Source organism: Helianthus annuus, chromosome 5 (assembly GCF_002127325.2).
Source record: "Helianthus annuus cultivar XRQ/B chromosome 5, HanXRQr2.0-SUNRISE, whole genome shotgun sequence".
NCBI classification, from domain to species: Eukaryota; Viridiplantae; Streptophyta; class Magnoliopsida; order Asterales; family Asteraceae; genus Helianthus; species Helianthus annuus.
Window position 1 is genome coordinate 155,060,072 of NC_035437.2, and position 19,221 is coordinate 155,079,292.

General features: G+C 37.1%; 3 protein-coding genes across 3 annotated transcripts; all 3 read left to right on the top strand.

The window, feature by feature from the left end:
- Positions 1-4,351: 4,351 nt before the first annotated feature.
- On the top strand, positions 4,352-4,720 carry LOC110943909 (dehydrin HIRD11-like). Its single transcript, XM_022185640.2, has one exon. The coding sequence runs from the start codon at positions 4,451-4,453 to the stop codon at positions 4,718-4,720; it is 270 nt and encodes an 89-aa protein (XP_022041332.1). The 5' UTR covers positions 4,352-4,450.
- Positions 4,721-7,497: 2,777 nt separating this feature from the next.
- On the top strand, positions 7,498-12,588 carry LOC110941782 (respiratory burst oxidase homolog protein C). Its single transcript, XM_022183446.2, has 12 exons — positions 7,498-8,235; positions 8,323-8,485; positions 8,868-8,916; positions 9,156-9,269; positions 9,371-9,793; positions 10,117-10,500; positions 10,585-10,680; positions 10,792-10,907; positions 10,997-11,099; positions 11,360-11,427; positions 11,536-12,080; positions 12,342-12,588. The coding sequence occupies exons 1-12, from the start codon at positions 7,614-7,616 to the stop codon at positions 12,449-12,451; spliced, it is 2,793 nt and encodes a 930-aa protein (XP_022039138.1). The 5' UTR covers positions 7,498-7,613; the 3' UTR covers positions 12,452-12,588.
- Positions 12,589-17,223: 4,635 nt separating this feature from the next.
- LOC110943908 lies at positions 17,224-18,630 on the top strand. The gene has a single exon (XM_022185639.1). It carries the CDS (start codon positions 17,224-17,226, stop codon positions 18,628-18,630), a length of 1,407 nt encoding a protein of 468 aa, XP_022041331.1.
- Positions 18,631-19,221: the final 591 nt, after the last annotated feature.

Below are 19,221 nucleotides of genomic sequence, written 5' to 3' on the forward strand. Positions count from 1 at the left end.
TGGTTGTCAAGTTTTGTACAGTGTGTTTAGTTTTTGTGTCAAGTGGGTCAAGAGTTTAGATAGTTTTCAAATTTTTCTTTAATGTGTTTGCATTTTAGGGGGAGTAGAAAATTTCAGAAAATCCAAAAACATTAGAAGATTTGAAAAAGCCAAAAATGTGATAAAATCAAAAATGAGTTTTGTTGTGAAAAGAGGAAATGATAGTACATCAGTGGACTGTCACAACATGCTAAAGAATTGGAGAGATAAAATGTGATAAACAATCTTACTGCGGATGTGTCGGTAGGTTTTTACACATTTAATAGATTGTGGCGAGATATAAACTTAAATTTCAAACTTGCTTATTCTGTGGGTTAACAAAACTGCTTGGATATATAGGTAACCCCTGAAATCTTGTTTGAAAGGTCCCTTATTATGAGATACTAGGTCTTTATGCTCAGTGATATCTGGGGTATTACCCGGGACTTCTGCTGTATGGAAGTACTGACCTAGTCCCTGGATAATACTTTTCGCAAATGCTTGAAACATAGCATCGCCCTCAGCAAAGTGATGAAACAATAAAATTGATAGTCGCTGCTGTTGTAATTCAAAAAGATCCTCTAAAGGGGACACACCAAAAGTCGAAGCCGTCATCTCTCTGCGTATACGGAAGTATCGACCTGAGCTCTCACGGCCCTCGCACATAACCCCTTTACAGATATCATTTGTGGTATACTCACCTGTAAGACTGAATATTGGGATCTGGATACGGGAGTATATTCAAGTAGTGGGACACACGGATAAGTTCAAGTATCTAAAACATTAACATCGTATATCGGATCAACTGAACTTTGTGTGAAAATTTAAGTGGATCAATATACTGACAATCTAAGTGAATTGTTTAGAACTTAAAATGAAATGAAGCTTAACGGTGTTAGTGATATGTCTCATAAACTGATATGATCCTCTTACACAAACTCACAAAAATATTGTTTGTAAATATTTCAAAAATATTGTTTGTAAATATTTTCATTTTTGCATCTTGTTGTTTTTACAATTAGTGTTAGTCTTTGTCTTTACAAGTGATGTCATTTTTTTTTCTTTCAGAAAATCCAAAAAGATTTTTGGTGTGTTTTAGCATAAATTTTTGAAAAATTCAAAAAGATTTTCGACGACTGATATTGAAAAGCTGATTTTCAAAAATTCAAGTGCTAAACATGATGAACAGATGGTTTGGGAGAGTGTGTTGTTGTGATAAGAAAGACAATATAGTTGAAAGTGGTTCATCAGAAATGAATTGATATATTTGTTTGAGAAAGTTTCAAATGGTGTCTATATGCTTAAATGTTTATCATAAAATTTATGTTTGTGGTAGAGTGTTATGCAGGAAGAGTCAGCATTTGAGGGGGAGTGCATGTTGATGATGATAAATTTAAAGATGTCAACATCTAAGAGAAGAAGTCTGTTGGTGATAAAAGAGAAAGAGATGAAGATAGAGAGAGAGAAGCCCAGAAACTGATCAAGACTGAAGAAGTGAAGACACAATATTGTGAAAGACTCGATGAACGACTCGTCAACATCTGAGGGGGAGTTTGTTGGTGCACTACATCTGTCGACTTCGTCTTGTATCGAGTCTTAGTCTTAGATTGTTAGATCAGGGCATGTTTTACGAGAAAACTGTAGAATGTATGTAATTTAAGTGAGGATTTCGCTTATAGAGACATAGGGGTTTCGCTCATGTGACCATTGATAGTTTCGCTTATATGTCAGTTGGAGGTTTCGCTCATGTGACATGTACATTGGAGCGAAACCTTAGCAAAGGTACACATAAGCGAAAGCATGTAACATTGCCTTGTATACCACGCCGAGGTGCTGCCAGTGTGAAATTTGGATGTAATCGTTGTCAAATCAATACGAAAAGGTGTTAAAAGTGATTTGCTAGCTGTTTCTAAGTCAGATACTTGTTTTCCGCACCTGTATCTGATCAAAACTCCTCTGAACGACTCGTTTGGGTCGAAACACGATCCTACAAAGCTTGGTTCATTCGAGCTTTTAACCGAGCCAATAATAAGTAGCTCTCGAGCCTCTGGGCTTGTTTACCACCCTACATAGAATAATCAAGTTTGAAAATAACAAATAAAACTATAGAACAATCAAGTTTGAAAATTATAAATGAAAGTTCAATCGTTTTGGGAGCAATTATATTTTCAAGTTTAGCCGTAACAAATAAACACATGGCACGCGGATCATAATCTTAGCCATCATATATATAAAGAAATGAATAATCTTGACCGTCCATATTCCTATCTTCAGTTAATATCACACCTCCATCTCAAAATCAAAACCAAAAGCAAGATTTCTAATTTCTTTCACTCAAAACAAAATCAAAACCTTTCTTTCACCCAAACAAAACCAAGTTAAGTCTTCCCTTCGCGATCCACTTCTTCACCAGTAAGTTTCATATGCGTTTGTTGTTTAATTTATGCAATTGGTTAATACCTTCTATCTGATTTTGTTGTTGTGTTTGTTAGATTTCTAACTGAGTATTGAAGATCGAAGAAGAACAAAATGTTAGTGCTCGAGTTCTGCGGTACCGACAGTGCTGGGTAGATCTGAACGAAGTCTCACACGAAGGTTTCTTTTTTGCTATTGCCGCCAACAAACGACTTCGTCCATCACCTCATCGGATCTGGTGATGAAGATACAGAGATCGGGTTAAAGGGTTGTAGATCTGATTCGAGATATTGTAGATCTGCCATGGTTTTCATTTTCTTTTTCGTTTTGCTCAATTCAGGCCATAAAAACTTGGATTACATGATGTTAGCCAACTGTTGGGGAGCCAACATTAAGCGGAGGCCGGAGTTAAGCGAAGACCGGTGTTGGGAGGTTTTACCGGCCAGTGGCTCCGACGCACCTCAATTTCGTTTGGTCTACAAATAGAGATTGTTCAATTTGATGATCGCGTACCCATGGAGATTGTTCAATTTGATTATATCTTGTAATGAAATATTGTTAACTAGGTTATTTCCCGTGTGACACACGGGTGTAACAAATAAAACTTTATAAACTTTAAAGCTATAAGTAATTGAGTTTACACATAAATTCAATAACCGAGATACATAAAATTTATTAAAATTAAGGCACGGACTCAATAAGAATATAAATATATTAAGATAATATACAAAGAATTCATAAATTTATAAATATTGTTTTACTGGTAAATGGTGTTGCCCCGTGTTCTATTTTATAGATCACACGTAACAGATTTCGAAAAATTTGATGATGATATCTTGTTAGAATTTGTTGTTTTAGGTATCATATATTAGATCTATGACAATCCAATAACAACTTTTTAAATTTAGGCATTTTGATAACGTTGGTATAAGCATTGTCAGAGGTATAAACAGCAAGAAATAACTTCTTCTTTTGAAAAATAGTCATAATAACTATTTATTTAGGCGGGAAAAGACAATTGAGATCGCCCCATAAACCGTCATGTGTCTCAAATTGATTTATTTTATTATATATAATATATATATATATATATATATATATATATATAGATAGATAGATAGATAGATATGTAACTTATTAATATTAATAGAAAATATTATAAATTCTTTCATCACATCTTTTTTTTGAACAACAATTCTTTCATCACATATACATCCGAAAAAAGTTTCCAAGTCTTCTAAATATTGAAATAAATAAAAATAATATGATATTATCGATAAACTTTAATTTCTAATTGAACATGAATATTAAGTCTTCTAAATGTTGAATAAATGGGTAAATTCAAAATAATCAACTTTTAATAATACATATTTTTAAATTTAATATAATCAATAATTTAAGTATTATATAATAATGATTAGATTTGATTTAATATTATCTGTTGAGGATTGATGATCAACATTTATCCTCAAAATTGTAAATTATTTAATTTAATAAGAAAACAAAAATATAGATAGTCTCAATGAATGACAAGTGTCCCATAAATGGTTTCTTTTATTATATAGTATAGATTTTGTTTGTTAGTATTTTATGAAATATTGTATAGTATTTGTTAGAGTAAATTACGTTTTTGGCCCCTGTGGTTATATCACTTTTACTATATTAGTCCAAAATAAGATTTTTTAACAACTGTGCCCCCATGGTCTCTATAACTAACTATTTTGGCCCCTGAGTCTAACTCAACCCCTAACCCTGGTTAATTATTTGTCACATGATGGGCATATTTGTAATTTTGCCTCCCCTTCTACTTACTTTATAAAAAATAAAACAATAATTAATTTTGATGGATGGGAAATTAAAACCTTATGACTTTTTCTGCAACTTTCATCTTCCCTTAAGTTACAAAGATGAACCTCAATAACCTGCAACTCTCAGTAAATCAAAATGTACCAATTTCCCACACCAAATCAAAACCTCATTAATTTCAGTAATACTTTCGAACACAGAAGCGATCAAAATGGTCGGAATCATGAACAATATCGGAGATGCACTCCACATCGGCGGCAACAAATCCGACGACAAGCTCGAATCTGACCACAAATCCGATGACAAGAAGCACGAAGGTGATCAATCGAAGTCTGAACACAAGGAGGGGATAATTGATAAGATCCACGGAGAAGATGGAGGAAGTAAGGAGCACAACAATGAAGGTGAGAAGAAGAAGAAAAAGGATAAGAAGGAGAAGAAGAAGAAGGAAGGTGATCATCACGGCGGCGATAGTGATTAGATCTGCAATCGGAATGTGTATGTTTTGATTATTTTCAGATCTGTTGGTTAATACTTACACTTGTTTCAGATCTGTTAGCACTTACAGTAGTCACATACGTAGACTTTACACGATCGAGCGTTGAAAGATGATGATGTGTTATTAAAGATCTGATTTAGAAGATGATGATGTGGGGATGATGGGTTCTTGTCCTTGAATTTGGGTTTTATTTTTTGATTTGTTCTTATTCATAAAAATCTGAAACTGAACACTGTTGATTTAATTATTTTTTTTATTTTGTATAAAGTCAGTAAAAGTAGAGGGGGAGGGGAAATTACAAATATGCCCATCATGTGCATGTCATGTGACAAATAATTAACCAGGGTTAGGGGTTGAGTTAGACTCAGGGGCTAAAATAGTTAGTTATAGAGACCATGGAGGCACAATTGTTAAAAAATCTTATTTTGGGCTAATGTAGTAAAAGTGATATAACCAGGGGCCAAAAACGTAATTTACTCTATTCGTTAATATCTTATAAAAAAATGTTGTATAAGTTTAATTGTTTCGCTATAAATGTAATTTATTTTTTATTATTTATCAAAATTATGTTATAAAGTTGATTATTTTGTTAAACTAGGATTACGACCCGCCGCATTGCGGCGGGGATGCTTTATTTATAACTAAGTCGATCTACGACCCACACGTTGTGTTAAACCTGTCAAACGGGGTAAAAATAGACGATGTAAAAACGTTCACCCACACACACACGTTGCGTCGTGTTAACTCGCAAAATTTAGAACAAAACGTAAAAACGTTAAGCCAAAGACGCACGCTGTGATGTGTTAAGTCACAAAATTTAGAACCAAGCATAGAGCGCAAAATTTGCGGAAAACGAAAACTATAAAGGACCAAAGTTGAAAGTAAAAAAAGTTATGAGGATAGATTGTAAAAGATAAAAAGTTTTTGGTTAAAAGTAAAAAACAAATAGTTTTGGGTTAAAAGTAATTTATGAAATACTTTTGGGTGAAAAGTAAAAAAAAATCATTTTTTTTGGAAAACCCCCAAAGCCAACGTTAGGACAACCATATACATAGCAATTTTTTCTTTGAAAAATCCTCAAAGCACACCCCGCGTTGCGGCGGGGCGTAAAACGGTGTCAAATAGTACTAATGTCACACAACCGTCAACGACAACCAACACTGACTCGACCTATAATATGCGTATTGCGACGAATCTGTCAAACATGGAAAAATAGAAGTAAAAACGTTGAACCACACATGCACGTTGCGTCGTATTAACTCGAAAATTTTAGAACTATACGTAAAACGAAAATTTGCGAAAGATGAAAAGTATAAGTGATAAAAGTTGTGAAGTTAAATTGCAAATAATGAAAAGTTTTGGGTTAAAGTTAAAAAAAACAAATTATGTAGGGTTAAAATTGGAAAATGTACAAACCTTTGTGTTAAAACAAAAAATCAAGTTTTTTTTTTAAAAACACCCAAAGCACAACTTACAAGTCCTTATGCACAAAAAGTTTGCTAATTTATATAGGTTTTAATATGTAATTATTTTTGTATTATGAGACATTAATTGTCTTTTAATGTGGAAATTAGTAACTATAAAAAATATATAAATTTTATAAAAAAACTGGTAAAATAATTGTCTTTTAATGTGAAAATCAATAATTTTAGATTTAAAAAAAATCAGGTAAAAAGCATCACACGCATTTACGTCTGTCATCTTCGTTTATTTTATTTATGACAGGGCTTTCCTTGACACGCATTGTGTGTCGTACATGTGTGTCATGAATGTGTGTCGTGAATGTGTGCCATAAACATATGACACACAAAAGCATGTCATATTCATTTTATGACGGGGGCTTCCTTGACGTGTTTTCGCGTGTCATCTATACCCTTTAATGACACACATTGCGCGTCACTAAAGGCTTATTTTCTAGTAGTGTACGTCACGTGAGTCATTTATGTTAGAAATTCATGTTTTTTTTATGTTTTTTTCTTAACTTTGGGCATCGTTTGTTTGCTACTTATCATGATTTTACACCGTATACCCCGTAAAGCGGGGATTTAAGATTAGTTCTAACTAAAAATTATTTATATGTTAACGAAAAACTAACATACTCTTAAAATACTTTTATACCTGTATCTTATGACCACACCATATATCTAGATAACAATTAAAAATTTACTTTGTTTATATTTTATATAAAAGAAAGAGGAGGGTTTAAATGAGAACGCTAAATATCGTGAGAACAAATGAAAAAACCACAAGAACTCGGTCAAAAACAATTCAAATTCAAAATTTCTTTTTACACTTATCATTATTGTTCGAATACAGTGTTAGAAATTAAATTTACGTGAATTCGTAAATAAAGAAAATTTACACATGTGTAAGTTTGTCATTTACACATGTGTAAATTTGTTATATTTACACATGCGTAAAAAAAATCTAGTAGCAATGATTTTGAGAGGTGAAATGAATTATTTGATGTTGTATTAAAAAATCGGTTTTGATTGTTTTTTTCATTCGTTCTCACAATTCTCGCAATATTTAGCATTCTCAAGATAATTATCACATAATGAAATACCTAACATTTTGAAAAACCGTTACGCATAAATCCGTGTTTGACATATTCAAAAACAGAGTTGACTCAGTTTTTCAATCTCACACATAACCGGAACCGGCAACTCGGATCCTTCTTCTGGAACATGAAGATACACAACATGCAAAGCTGTCTTATACAGACAAATTTCACCAACCCTTGACCCTATTTATACCTTCTTTAAATCCCAAAATTCACACACCCCCCTTCAACTCATATTTTCAAGCTTCAATCACCAAACATCATCTAATCTTTTCTTATTTTAAAACGTTTTTGAGTTCCGAATCGAATCGAATGCAAAAAATGGGTATTCCCGATGACGTCGGTGACGTCAGCGACGGGTTACCGGAGAGTACCAGCCGTCGTTCCGACTCCGAGGTTTTTGGAACCGACAGAAAGGCGTTCAGCGGGCCGTTAAACAAGCGAGGAACTCGCAAAAGTGCACGATTTAATGTTCCCGATGATGCCGGTAGTAGCATCGCGAGTGGAAGTTTGCGGTCGAAAAACGACGATGATGAGTACGTGGAAGTTACGTTAGATGTCGGCGATGATTCGGTTGCGGTCCACAGTGTGAAGACTGCGGGTGGCGCTGACGTGGAGGACCCAGAGTTGGCTTTGTTGGCTAAAGGGTTGGGAAAGAGGAGTTCTTTGGGCGCGTCCATGGTGAGGAACGCGTCCTCCAAAATCCGCCAGGTGTCCGAAGAGCTTAGAAAAATGACTACGTCGTTTTCTAGACGGACACCTGTCGGACGGTATGACAGGAGTAAGTCCGCGGCCACTCATGCTCTTATTGGGCTGAAGTTCATCAGTAAAACTGATGGGGCGGCCGCTTGGGCCGCCCTTGAGAAGCGGTTTGATGATCTCACCGCGGGTACTAACGGTTTACTTCCCCGGGCACTTTTTGGAGAATGCATTGGTAAACTTATAACTCAAAACTTCTTTTTTTCTTTAATTTTGTTGTGTGATTTTATTTAATTATGGTTATTTATTTACAATCCGGCAGGGATGAACAAGGATTCGAAAGACTTTGCCGGAGAACTCTTCGATGCACTTAGCCGCAGACGGAATATCACCGGAGCCGTGATTAACAAAGCTCAGTTAAAGGAGTTTTGGGACCAAATTGCTGATCAAAGTTTTGATTCAAGGCTCCAAACTTTCTTTGACATGTAAGAATTTATAATAATTTTTTGAGTAAATTGCCAAAATCGTCCCTGAGGTTTGGGCATTTTTGTCATTTTCATTCAAAACAACTTTTTTGTACAATATAGTCCTTCACTTTTAGGATTTTTTGTCATTTTCATCCAAACATCTAATTTGTTTTATTTTTTATATCAAACATTTGGATGAAAATAGCAAAAAATCCCAACTCTCAGGGACGATTTTGGCAAAAAAAAGTCAGACGTCTGGATGAAAATGACAGACATGCCCAAACCTCAGGGGTGATTTTGGCAATTTACACTATTTTTTTTAAATAAATGTAGTAAAATTATTTTTGGTTTTAGTTATTGATTTGAAAAATGTTATACTAATTCAAGAACATAAATATAGGGTTGATAAAGATGCGGATGGCCGAATCAGTGAAGAGGAAGTTCGAGAGGTATGATCTATGATTTCTTCTTTGAATCATGTCACGTTGACATGTCAACAGATGAACTTAAACACGACTCGTATAATTGTTCATGTTAAATATATCGATCACAACTGAGACACACTTTATATAGTTAGACCAAGATGATTGTATTATGGTACGGTCCATGTATCTAAACGAGTCAAACAAGTTTTGATGATTTTTTAGTTGTATCTAATTTTTTAAAAATTATTTGTATAATACGACAGATTATAAGCTTGAGTGCTTCGGCAAACAAGTTATCAAAAATACAAACACAAGCAGATGAATATGCGGCATTGATCATGGAAGAATTGGACCCGGACAACCTTGGTTACATCATGGTATACATTCTTAATCATTCTACTTCAACTACATTTGATATAACTCCTTAAAAACATTAAAAAGACGATTAACAATACATTTTTGCGTTTCGAAAAACCAGATTGAGAGCTTGGAGACCCTTTTACTGCAATCGCCGACACAAACAGTGAGAGGCGAAAGCAAAAATCTGAGCATTATGTTGAGCCAAAAGCTCAGAAATGTGACCGATAGGAACATTATACAACGCGGGTATGATGGGTTTAAGTACTTTTTACAAGACAACTGGCAAAGAGTTTGGGTGATTGCACTTTGGATTGGGGCGATGGCGGGTTTGTTTACTTGGAAATATATTCAGTACAAAAATCGCGCTGCGTTTGATGTAATGGGGCACTGTGTTTGTGTCGCTAAAGGTGCGGCTGAGACGCTTAAGTTAAACATGGCTTTGATTTTGTTACCCGTGTGTCGAAACACCATCACTTGGCTTAGGAACAAGACCAAACTTGGCGTTGTGGTTCCCTTTGATGATAATCTCAATTTCCACAAAGTGAGTATCTTGTGAATGTTTTGCGTATCACAACAAACAGAGGGCTTTCAGCGACAGACATATCTGTTATTGACCCCCCATGGAAGGGGGAGGCCGTCAGTAATCACCAAGAGAATAATGACAGATACTATAAATACATTTATGTATATATAATTTGTGGTTTTGACTAACTGTCGATTATATGTCGGTGATCACTGACGGATACATCACTCGATGATGTTTTCATCGTTGAAAGTTAATTGTCTAGTAGAATTAGATTTAATGTTCTTTGTAATTCATTAACTTCCATGTCATCTCACACTTAACTTCTATTGGTACACTAGGTGATCGCTGTCGGGATCATGATTGGAGTCGGGCTCCATGCGATTTCGCATTTAGCGTGTGATTTCCCTCGACTTCTTAGTGCAACCGAAGAGGAGTATGAACCAATGGTTCAATATTTCGGGGAACAACCCGATAGCTATTGGCATTTTGTGAAGGAAGCAGAAGGGTATACCGGGATCACGATGGTGGTTTTAATGGCAATAGCCTTTACTTTAGCGACCCCGTGGCTAAGGCGTGGTAGACTGAACCTACCAAAACCGCTAAAGAAACTCACGGGTTTTAACGCCTTTTGGTACTCGCACCACCTATTCATTATTGTTTATACTTTGCTCATAGTTCACGGGATCAAACTTTACCTCACGAAAGAATGGTACAAGAAGACGGTGAGTACAAACAAACGTTATAGGATTCGCTTGTGTGTACGTTTTCGCGATTGTTGAACTTATCGTTTTCTTCTTTAATGATAGACTTGGATGTACTTGGCGGTTCCGATTTTGCTTTATATGTGTGAGAGGTTAATCCGGGCGTTAAGATCTAGCGTCAAGCCTGTTCAGATATTAAAGGTAACGATCACATAGTGGTCATGTCACATGTCGCATGTCACATGTCACATGTCACAGGGTCAGGTTGGGTTGACCTGAAACACTTGACTGACATAATTTTTGGTTTTGAAGGTGGCTGTTTACCCGGGAAACGTGTTGGCACTTCACATGTCGAAGCCTCATGGCTTTAAATACAAAAGTGGGCAGTACATGTTTGTGAACTGCAAGGCGGTTTCTCCATTTGAATGGTGAGTCTTGTGCGTAGAAAGGGTTTAAAATGCTTGTTTTTCAAATAAATATGTCTTGTAAGTTGTAAATTGACTTAATCATGGCTCAGGCACCCGTTTTCGATAACTTCAGCACCAGGAGATGACTACTTAAGTGTGCATATCCGAACCCTCGGTGACTGGACCCGACAACTAAAAACGGTCTTCTCTCAGGTATGTGTTTGAGCAACAAAATAGCGTAGTAAAAAGGATCAAGACAGATACACTTAGTAATAACTAGCTTGTCATATACTATTATAAGGTTATATAGTTTTAATAACAATTAAATTTTTTGACCCAAAACCGCATAACTTGTCACAGAAGTGTTAGAAATTGTCGTGATAGTTTTGTTGTAGTGATATACGTGTTTGGCCCGTTAGTCATAAAACATAACCCGTTTCCTTTTTAACTGACTCGGTTTTGGTCGTGTGTAGGTATGCCAACCACCAGCTAACGGTAAAAGTGGACTCCTAAGAGCTGATAACCAAGGAGACAACCCGAGGTAAGTTCTCATTGTTACAATTATATCGCGTTATTAAACCATCAACAACAACAATCGTTAATAAAAAAGTAACCGACACGATTCCTAACTCTTTTGATCAAATTACAGTTTCCCAAAGGTTCTAATCGACGGGCCATATGGTGCACCAGCACAAGACTACAAGAAATATGATGTAGTGTTGTTGGTCGGGTTAGGCATCGGTGCAACCCCTATGATCAGTATCGTTAAAGACATCGTGAACAACATGAAAGCGAACCAAGAGGAAGACGAGGCTTTGGAGAGCGGCAACAACAACGCAATGCCGCCAATGTCACCACAGTCGAAAAAGAACTCCGCGAGCAACTTCAAGACAACACGGGCTTACTTCTATTGGGTCACAAGGGAACAAGGGTCATTTGATTGGTTTAAAGGGGTGATGAACGAGGTTGCGGAAATTGATCACGATGGTGTGATCGAGATGCATAACTATTGCACAAGTGTCTACGAAGAAGGTGATGCTAGATCCGCTTTGATCACGATGCTTCAGTCGCTAAATCATGCCAAAAATGGTGTTGATGTAATTTCGGGTACTCGGGTCAAGTCTCACTTTGCAAAGCCCAATTGGAGAAGCGTTTATAAGCGGATTGCTCTTACTCACAACGCTCAACGTATAGGTGAGTTATTTTCTTCTATTATTCAAGTTTTATGAAAATTATACAATTGTTAAATTAAATACGGGCCGGTTCAACCAGTTTTGACAAAATTTATGGATCGAGCCTTTAGCTTCCGTTTTGAAAAACGACAAACCAAACAAGCCTGGATGAGTGGGTCCGCCGGTTCAACCAAACATATATTACATTAACCCATTTTGACCCTTTACCGAATGTGTGTTGCGCCATAAAATCTTATATAACATTTTGTTTTTTAAATTACAGGGGTATTTTATTGTGGAGCACCAGCGCCAGTCAAAGAGTTGAAACAACTTGCTGCTGACTTTTCTCACAAGACTAGCACCAAATTTGACTTTCACAAGGAGAACTTTTAACTTTAGAGATAATTTAATCATTTATTAAATAAAATTATTTTAATTGTTGAAATTTGTATGTATGACCCAATTCGGACCTAGTATCTCGTGACCTTTATGGTGTAACGGTATATAGAGACCAATAAGAGTTACGTTCATTCTTTGTGTTTTTCTTTAGATAAAAGATTCTTTGTACGTTTATAAATCTATGCAGTATAAAATAATTACTAACCCGTTTCGAAAAATAAGACAATTATTAACGCAGAGGAAACCAAAGTAAACGATGATGGTATTTTGTTTGCCTCTTAAAAACGATATCAAAAAGAAAATTGAAATATTATTGAACAAGATATTTGTAGAAACTAAGATCACACCGGAATGTGTGTGTGTGGGGGGGGATGCCGTGGGAGAGGGGCTTGATGGATTCGACCGGCGTGGGGGCACAAGTTTGGTAGAGGTGGTTGATTTTAATTGGTGAGTTATTTAATTGTTGGCTGGGGGGGGGGGGGTTGTATAAAAAAACAAAAAAATGATTGTGATTGGTTGAAAAAAGTGGGCTCCACCATTATCCAAGTCTCTCTCTTCTTCCCCTGTGCGGTGGGTATACATCGAAATCAAGTCCTCTCACGAGGTAAACTTTGATGGCGGCAGTGTTCCCCGCGAGATAAACTAGTTTACCTCATAGTTTGTCGCACCCACCCCTTTCACCCTAATACCTTAATGTTTCACGTCCCCTTCATCTTCACAACCACAACGTGAATCTAAAATCGACGGTCTAAAAACGAGATTAAATGCCAAAATAAACGTGTAAATCTAAGGGAAAACATGATTTATGCATTTATACAATGTAAAACATGGGTGAAGATATAATAGGAAGTTTATTTGGCTAGAAAGGATAGGAAGTGATCTTGACCATCCATTATGTTAATCAAGGGCTAAGATTAAATCAGGGAAATTGAAAGGAAGAAAAGAGGCGCGTGAGTTTGTTCAAGGGCATTCTAGTCAATCCAAGCCAATAGTTTCTCTCTCCTCCAATTCCCCCCCCCCCCATTTTTTAAACGTTAATAACTCTTTCATACGACATTATTTTTTTATAAAAATTGCACCAAAAAAACGAGTATACTATTGCTATATTTAAAAAAAAAAAATTAAAACCCAGTTGCGTAAAACGCAATAGAAAACCACCAGTTACGTAAAACGCAATGAAAAAAAAACCCTAAAAAGTGACATTTTTCTAAAACGCAATGCACAAAAAACACAAAGAAATGACTTATTTGTAAAACGCAATGGCCAGAAAACACACAGAAATGTCTTATTTGTAAAACGCAATGGCCAGAAAACACATAAAAAAGTGTTTTACCTAAAACGCAATGCACCAAAAACACAAAGAAATGACTTATTTGTAAAACGCAATGGCCAGAAAACACTTAAAATGTCTGTTTTCTAAAACGCAATGGACTGAAAACACATAAAAAAGTGTTTTGCCTAAAACACAATGCACAAAAAACACAAAGAAATGTCTTATATGTAAAACGCAATGGCCAGGAAACACTTAAAAATGACTCATTCTAAAACGCAATGGACTGAAAACACCTAAAAAATGTGTTTTACCTAAAACGCAATAACTAAAAACACTTAAAAATGTGTTTTTTTTCTAAAACGCAATAGCCAGAAACCACATAAAACTCTCTTATTTCTAAAACGCAATGGACACATAAAACTGTCTGAATTGTCTACGAATTATTGTCTTCGAAATGAGCCAATTTTTGGAAAATTAATTTTTCTGATGCGTTTTTAGTACAGCAATTTAATCGAAAAAAAAAATTTCCAAGCTGACCTGGACCCCAGCCAGGGGCTGTCGCCCCTGGGACCCCGCTACCGGGGGCTGCCGCCCCCGGACCCCCGCAAAGATCGTAAAACGCAATGACTAAATAAAAAACCCAGATCGTGAAACTGAAATTAAAGAATTTCTTACATGGATCGAAGCCGATTTCTTCATCAATTGACGAAATTTGAATGATAGAAACACTTATCAACGCTCGAATCGAACGAATCGAGTGATTATCTCCAAAATCACCGGAAAAAACGAGATTTTTTTATGAAATTAAACTGGGTTTTCTTAAAAAAAAAAACTGAAGAACACGTTGATCGGGTTCTGAATCATTGATTGGTGATGAAAATCGCACTATAATGTAGTGATTATTGAGATAGAAAGTGAAGAAATAGTTGAAGATGGTGGGTTTTGAAAATGGTGGGTTTTTGAATTTACTGGGTTTTGAAAAAGGAAGAAGAAGGAGTTGGATTGACTAAAATACCCTTTCTCTTTATTTTAAAATTTGCCACATGTCATAATCCTATGGCTTCCTATCATTCCTAACGAAAATTAACTTCCTATTTGATCTTTTCTCTGTAAAACAAAATCAATAAATAGACACATATTGAAGGAAATAGTCAAAGTCAAATGTGGGCTTTAGGTAAAGAAATTATGGTCTGAAAGTTGGGGTAAATCATCAATGCCATTTGTCATAACGTTTGTTAAGACTGTTTCTGTTCATACCATGTCAACCCATAGCCCTTCAAAAAAAATCATGTCAACCCATAACTTCAAACCAATCAAAAGTTCCACATGTTTTAAGTTGGCCCATTTTTTAGCTCACTTTACTTTTTTAACTGCTTTAAATATAAATTTGTCAAACTTTTAAATCAATTTTTTATCATTATGTCTTGGATAATATATAACGTTTTGGTGAGATCATTTTTAGGTATGGAAATAATCATGTTTTTTTTTATTGCATGTAAATAACTTTTTATAATGTTTTTACTGAAACTTTTTGTAATAACACTACATTTTTTATTTATTTGTTTATGTTTTCAGTTTCCTTGGGGCAAAAAGAAGAAAAAACAAGGGCGAAAAATATGGGAGATCGCCGGAAACCTATTCCGGAGGCAATACAAAGGCGGCTGACGAAGTATTTTGTATCAAATCTTCCAGATCGATGCAGCGGGATGGATTTAGCAGGTGTGGTTCGCGTTCATGCAGAGATTTTCGATATCTATATAGCAAGGAAGAGGAATAAGTTGGGTAACCGATTTGGGTTTGTATCATTGCTGGATGTTAAGGATAAGGGTGTAATCGAGAGACAGTTGTCGGAAATAAGGATGGGGGAGTTTAAACTATGCTTTAATGTGGCTAGGTTCACGTTAGAGGACGGGGAGATTAATAGGAGACAAGGGGAGAAGACAAAAACAAAGAGTACATCGGGGAGGTATGGAGGTCCAAATATGGGGAAGGAGATCAAAGGGGGTGGCTTGGTAGGAGTGAGATCATTCAAAGATGCTATATTGGGTAGGACGGCCGAGACAAAGGAGGAGAAAATAATAATGATTCAGGATGATTTTATAATGTCAGATATTGGGAAAGGAAAGGCTGTGATTGTTAGGGTGAAGGATTTCAAAGCACTTAAGGATACTGAAGGAATAGTTAGAGAGATGATGGCTGGAGCAGGAGTAGTTCAATACGTAGGAGGTTTGTGTTTACTGGTGTCCTTTAATAGTGATGAAGAAGTCGATAAGTTTTCGGTCATGTCGAAAGAGAAAGGAGAGGTGTTTCACTCGGTAGAGAAGTGGGCAGGTCAAACTATTTCGTTCGAGAGAATAGCGTGGTTAAGGGTACAAGGAATTCCACTGCACCTTCTGGATAACGGAGTGATTAACAGAATAGGAGAGAAGTTTGGCAAGGTAGTGAAGGGAGGAATGCACGAGGCCTCGGATGCGGATTTGTCATATGATTATGTAGGGGTGTTGGTATCGGAAGGGAAAAGAATTCAGGAGGAGATAGTCCTACAATGGAGAGGTCGAAGGTATAGAGTGTGGGTATCGGAGGAAGTAGGTGATTGGGCTCCAGATTTTCTGTCTAAGGATGGAGGTGTGGAGACAGATCAGAGTAACAATCAGCAAGAACATGAGTCGGAAAAGGAGTCGTCGATATACCGAGTTCAACGTCAAGGTGAGGTTACGGCAGCTCCGGTTAACCGGAATCAAGAGAAGGTGGGTGATTTTACTGATTTACCCGTTACTTATGTTATGTTGGAAAAGCCGAAATCTACGTCGCCGGTTATGGAAAATATTATGCATGTTCAATCTGATTTTTGGAAAGTTGGTGAAGGTTCCAAAGTTAGTCAGTTTTGTAGGGAGGGGAGTATGGAAAGTGGGGTACCGTTTGGGGGGAATAGGTCCGAAGGGTATAACGTGGAAAAAGGCAATAGACCTCAGGGTATAAAGGTCAAAAATAATTCTAAGAAGGGGAGTAAATCGAGAGTGGGCCAGGTACAGCCCAAGTTGGTTTCGGTAGACACTAGGCCCAGTTTAAGAAAAAGGGCTAGATTGGATTTGGACCCCAATGGATTGGATCCTTTTGGGCTAGATGTTTTATTGGGTCTACAGCAGATAGATGAGGTGATTCAAGAGGCGGTTAATGATAGTGGTCAAGAAGGGGGTGTAGGGTCGTCTAAGGATAATTTACAAGATATGTTGGATAATACCGAGAGGGCGAATACAAGTGACAGTGAGGGGATCAGATGTGAGGGGGGTGGAGGTAGCGGCAACTCCGTTATTGCTGCTGCGGAACAGGAACAGCGTTCGGAACAAGAGACGCAGAAGGGAGGGATTCAGGAAGTTTCGGAGGAAGTGGAGAAAACCATTAAAATGGGGATGGCTATGGGGGTACAGTTGAATGATTTTCGTAATTTGGTTACCAGCATAGTGGAGGAGGAAGGTGTACAAACAGGTAAACAATGAATTTCATCTCTATTAATGCTAGGGGTTTGGGGGTGCAAGGGAAACAGAGGTGGGTTAAAGAATTGAGGGTCAATAATGGGGTGGATTTTTTAGCCATTCAAGAGTCTAAGATTTCGGACAGGGAGGTGTTTGATTGTTCTTCTTGTTGGGGGAGGGGGGTGTTGGATTTCGATATGGTGGAAGCTTCGGGTAAGTCAGGTGGTATTATTAGCATTTGGAATTCTAAAGTATTTAAGAAGATTTCGGCTGAGTGTAATGCCAATTATTTACTTACGTCGGGTGTGTTGGTTGAGGATGGTTCGATTCTTAATATTTTAAATGTTTATGCCCCTCAAAATGTAGTGGCGAAAAGGGATCTGTGGGTTAAATTAAAAACAGTGATGAATAACAATCAAGGTTTGTGGGTAGTCTTGGGGGACTTTAACGTCGTTCGTAGGCCAGAAGATAGGAGGAACTCCAGATTTAATCATATGGCGGCATCGGATTTTAATTTGTTTATTGATGAGGTGGATCTCCATGAGTATTGTATGAGGGGTAATAAGTTTACTTACGCGGTTGTGGTGGAAGGGGTTGTTAAATTGAGTAAAATAGACAGGGTGCTGGTTAGTCAAAAAAAATTTAACAGATGGCCTAGGGCGTGTCTTAGAGCTTTGTCGCGTGGGTTGTCGGATCACTCTCCTCTGTTGTTAACTTTGGTTGATGTGAACTTCGGGTATAAACCTTTTCGTTGGTTCAATTCTTGGCTCGGGAGAGAGGGGTGTCAAAATGTGGTTAGGAAGGCGATTTTGGATTGCTCGATTGACGGAAGACCGGATATGGTGATTTCAGGTAAGTTAAAGTGTGTTCGGGAGGCTATTAAAATTTGGCGGGATGAGATAGTGAGAAAGGAAGGAGATTTACTAGAAAATTGTAAAAGCGATATTCAAAGATTAGAGCGAATTTTGGAGGATAGGGAGTTAGAGGAAGAAGAGGTGTGGATCTGGGAAGAGTGTAAGAAAGAAGTCATGCAGATTGAGCAATGGAAAACTAGGTATTTGCAACAGAAATCTCGTGTGGGTTGGGCGTCGAGTGGAGATGAGAACTCAGCTTATTTCCATAGGATGGTGAATGGGAGGAAAGCGGTTAATGACATTCCGGGCCTTAGTATAGATGGTCAGTGGATTACGAAGCCGAGTCTGGTCAAGAGGGAAGTTTTAAAATTCTTCAGGAATCATTTCTCTGAAAGATTTGGGAGAAGACCGGAGTTAATGTGTGATGGGTGTAAAGTTATTTCGAGTGAGGATGCTGATAAGCTAGTCAGGCCGTTTTCTAAAGAGGAGATAAAGGAGGCGGTTTTTGATTGTGGCTCTGATAAAGCCCCGGGTCCAGATGGGTTTAATTTCAAGTTTATAAAACATTTTTAGGACGTGTTAGAAGAGGATTTCTTCAACTTGTTCAATTCTTTTTATGACACGGGTGAGATTAGTAGAGGTTGTAGTACCTCGTTTATTACGTTGATTCCGAAGATTACTTCCCCGGTCGAGCTTAAAGATTATAGACCTATCACTTTGGTGGGGGTTATCAGCAAAGTTATTTCGAAAGTGCTAGCAGCCAGGGTGAAGGAGTCGTTGGGAAAGATTATTTCGGAGACACAGACAATGTTTCTCAAAGATAGATTTATTTTGGATGGCCCTCTTATCATTAACGAGTTGTTTGGTTGGTTAAAGAAGACAGAGAGACAAGGATTTTTGCTGAAAATAGACTTCGAAAAAGCACACGACAATGTTAATTGGGGCTTCCTTCTGTCAATGATGAGGCAATTGGGGTTCCCGAACAGATTGTGTCTTGGGATAAAAGGTATTCTTGGGTCAGCTAGATCGGCTGTCTTGGTCAACGAGTCTCCTACTTATGATTTTCAGTGCCAAAAGTGTCACACCCCTATTTTCCACGTGTCACCGGTGGGCCCGGTGGGGAGTATCGTGACGTCATTGATATCATCATAGTCAAACAACACA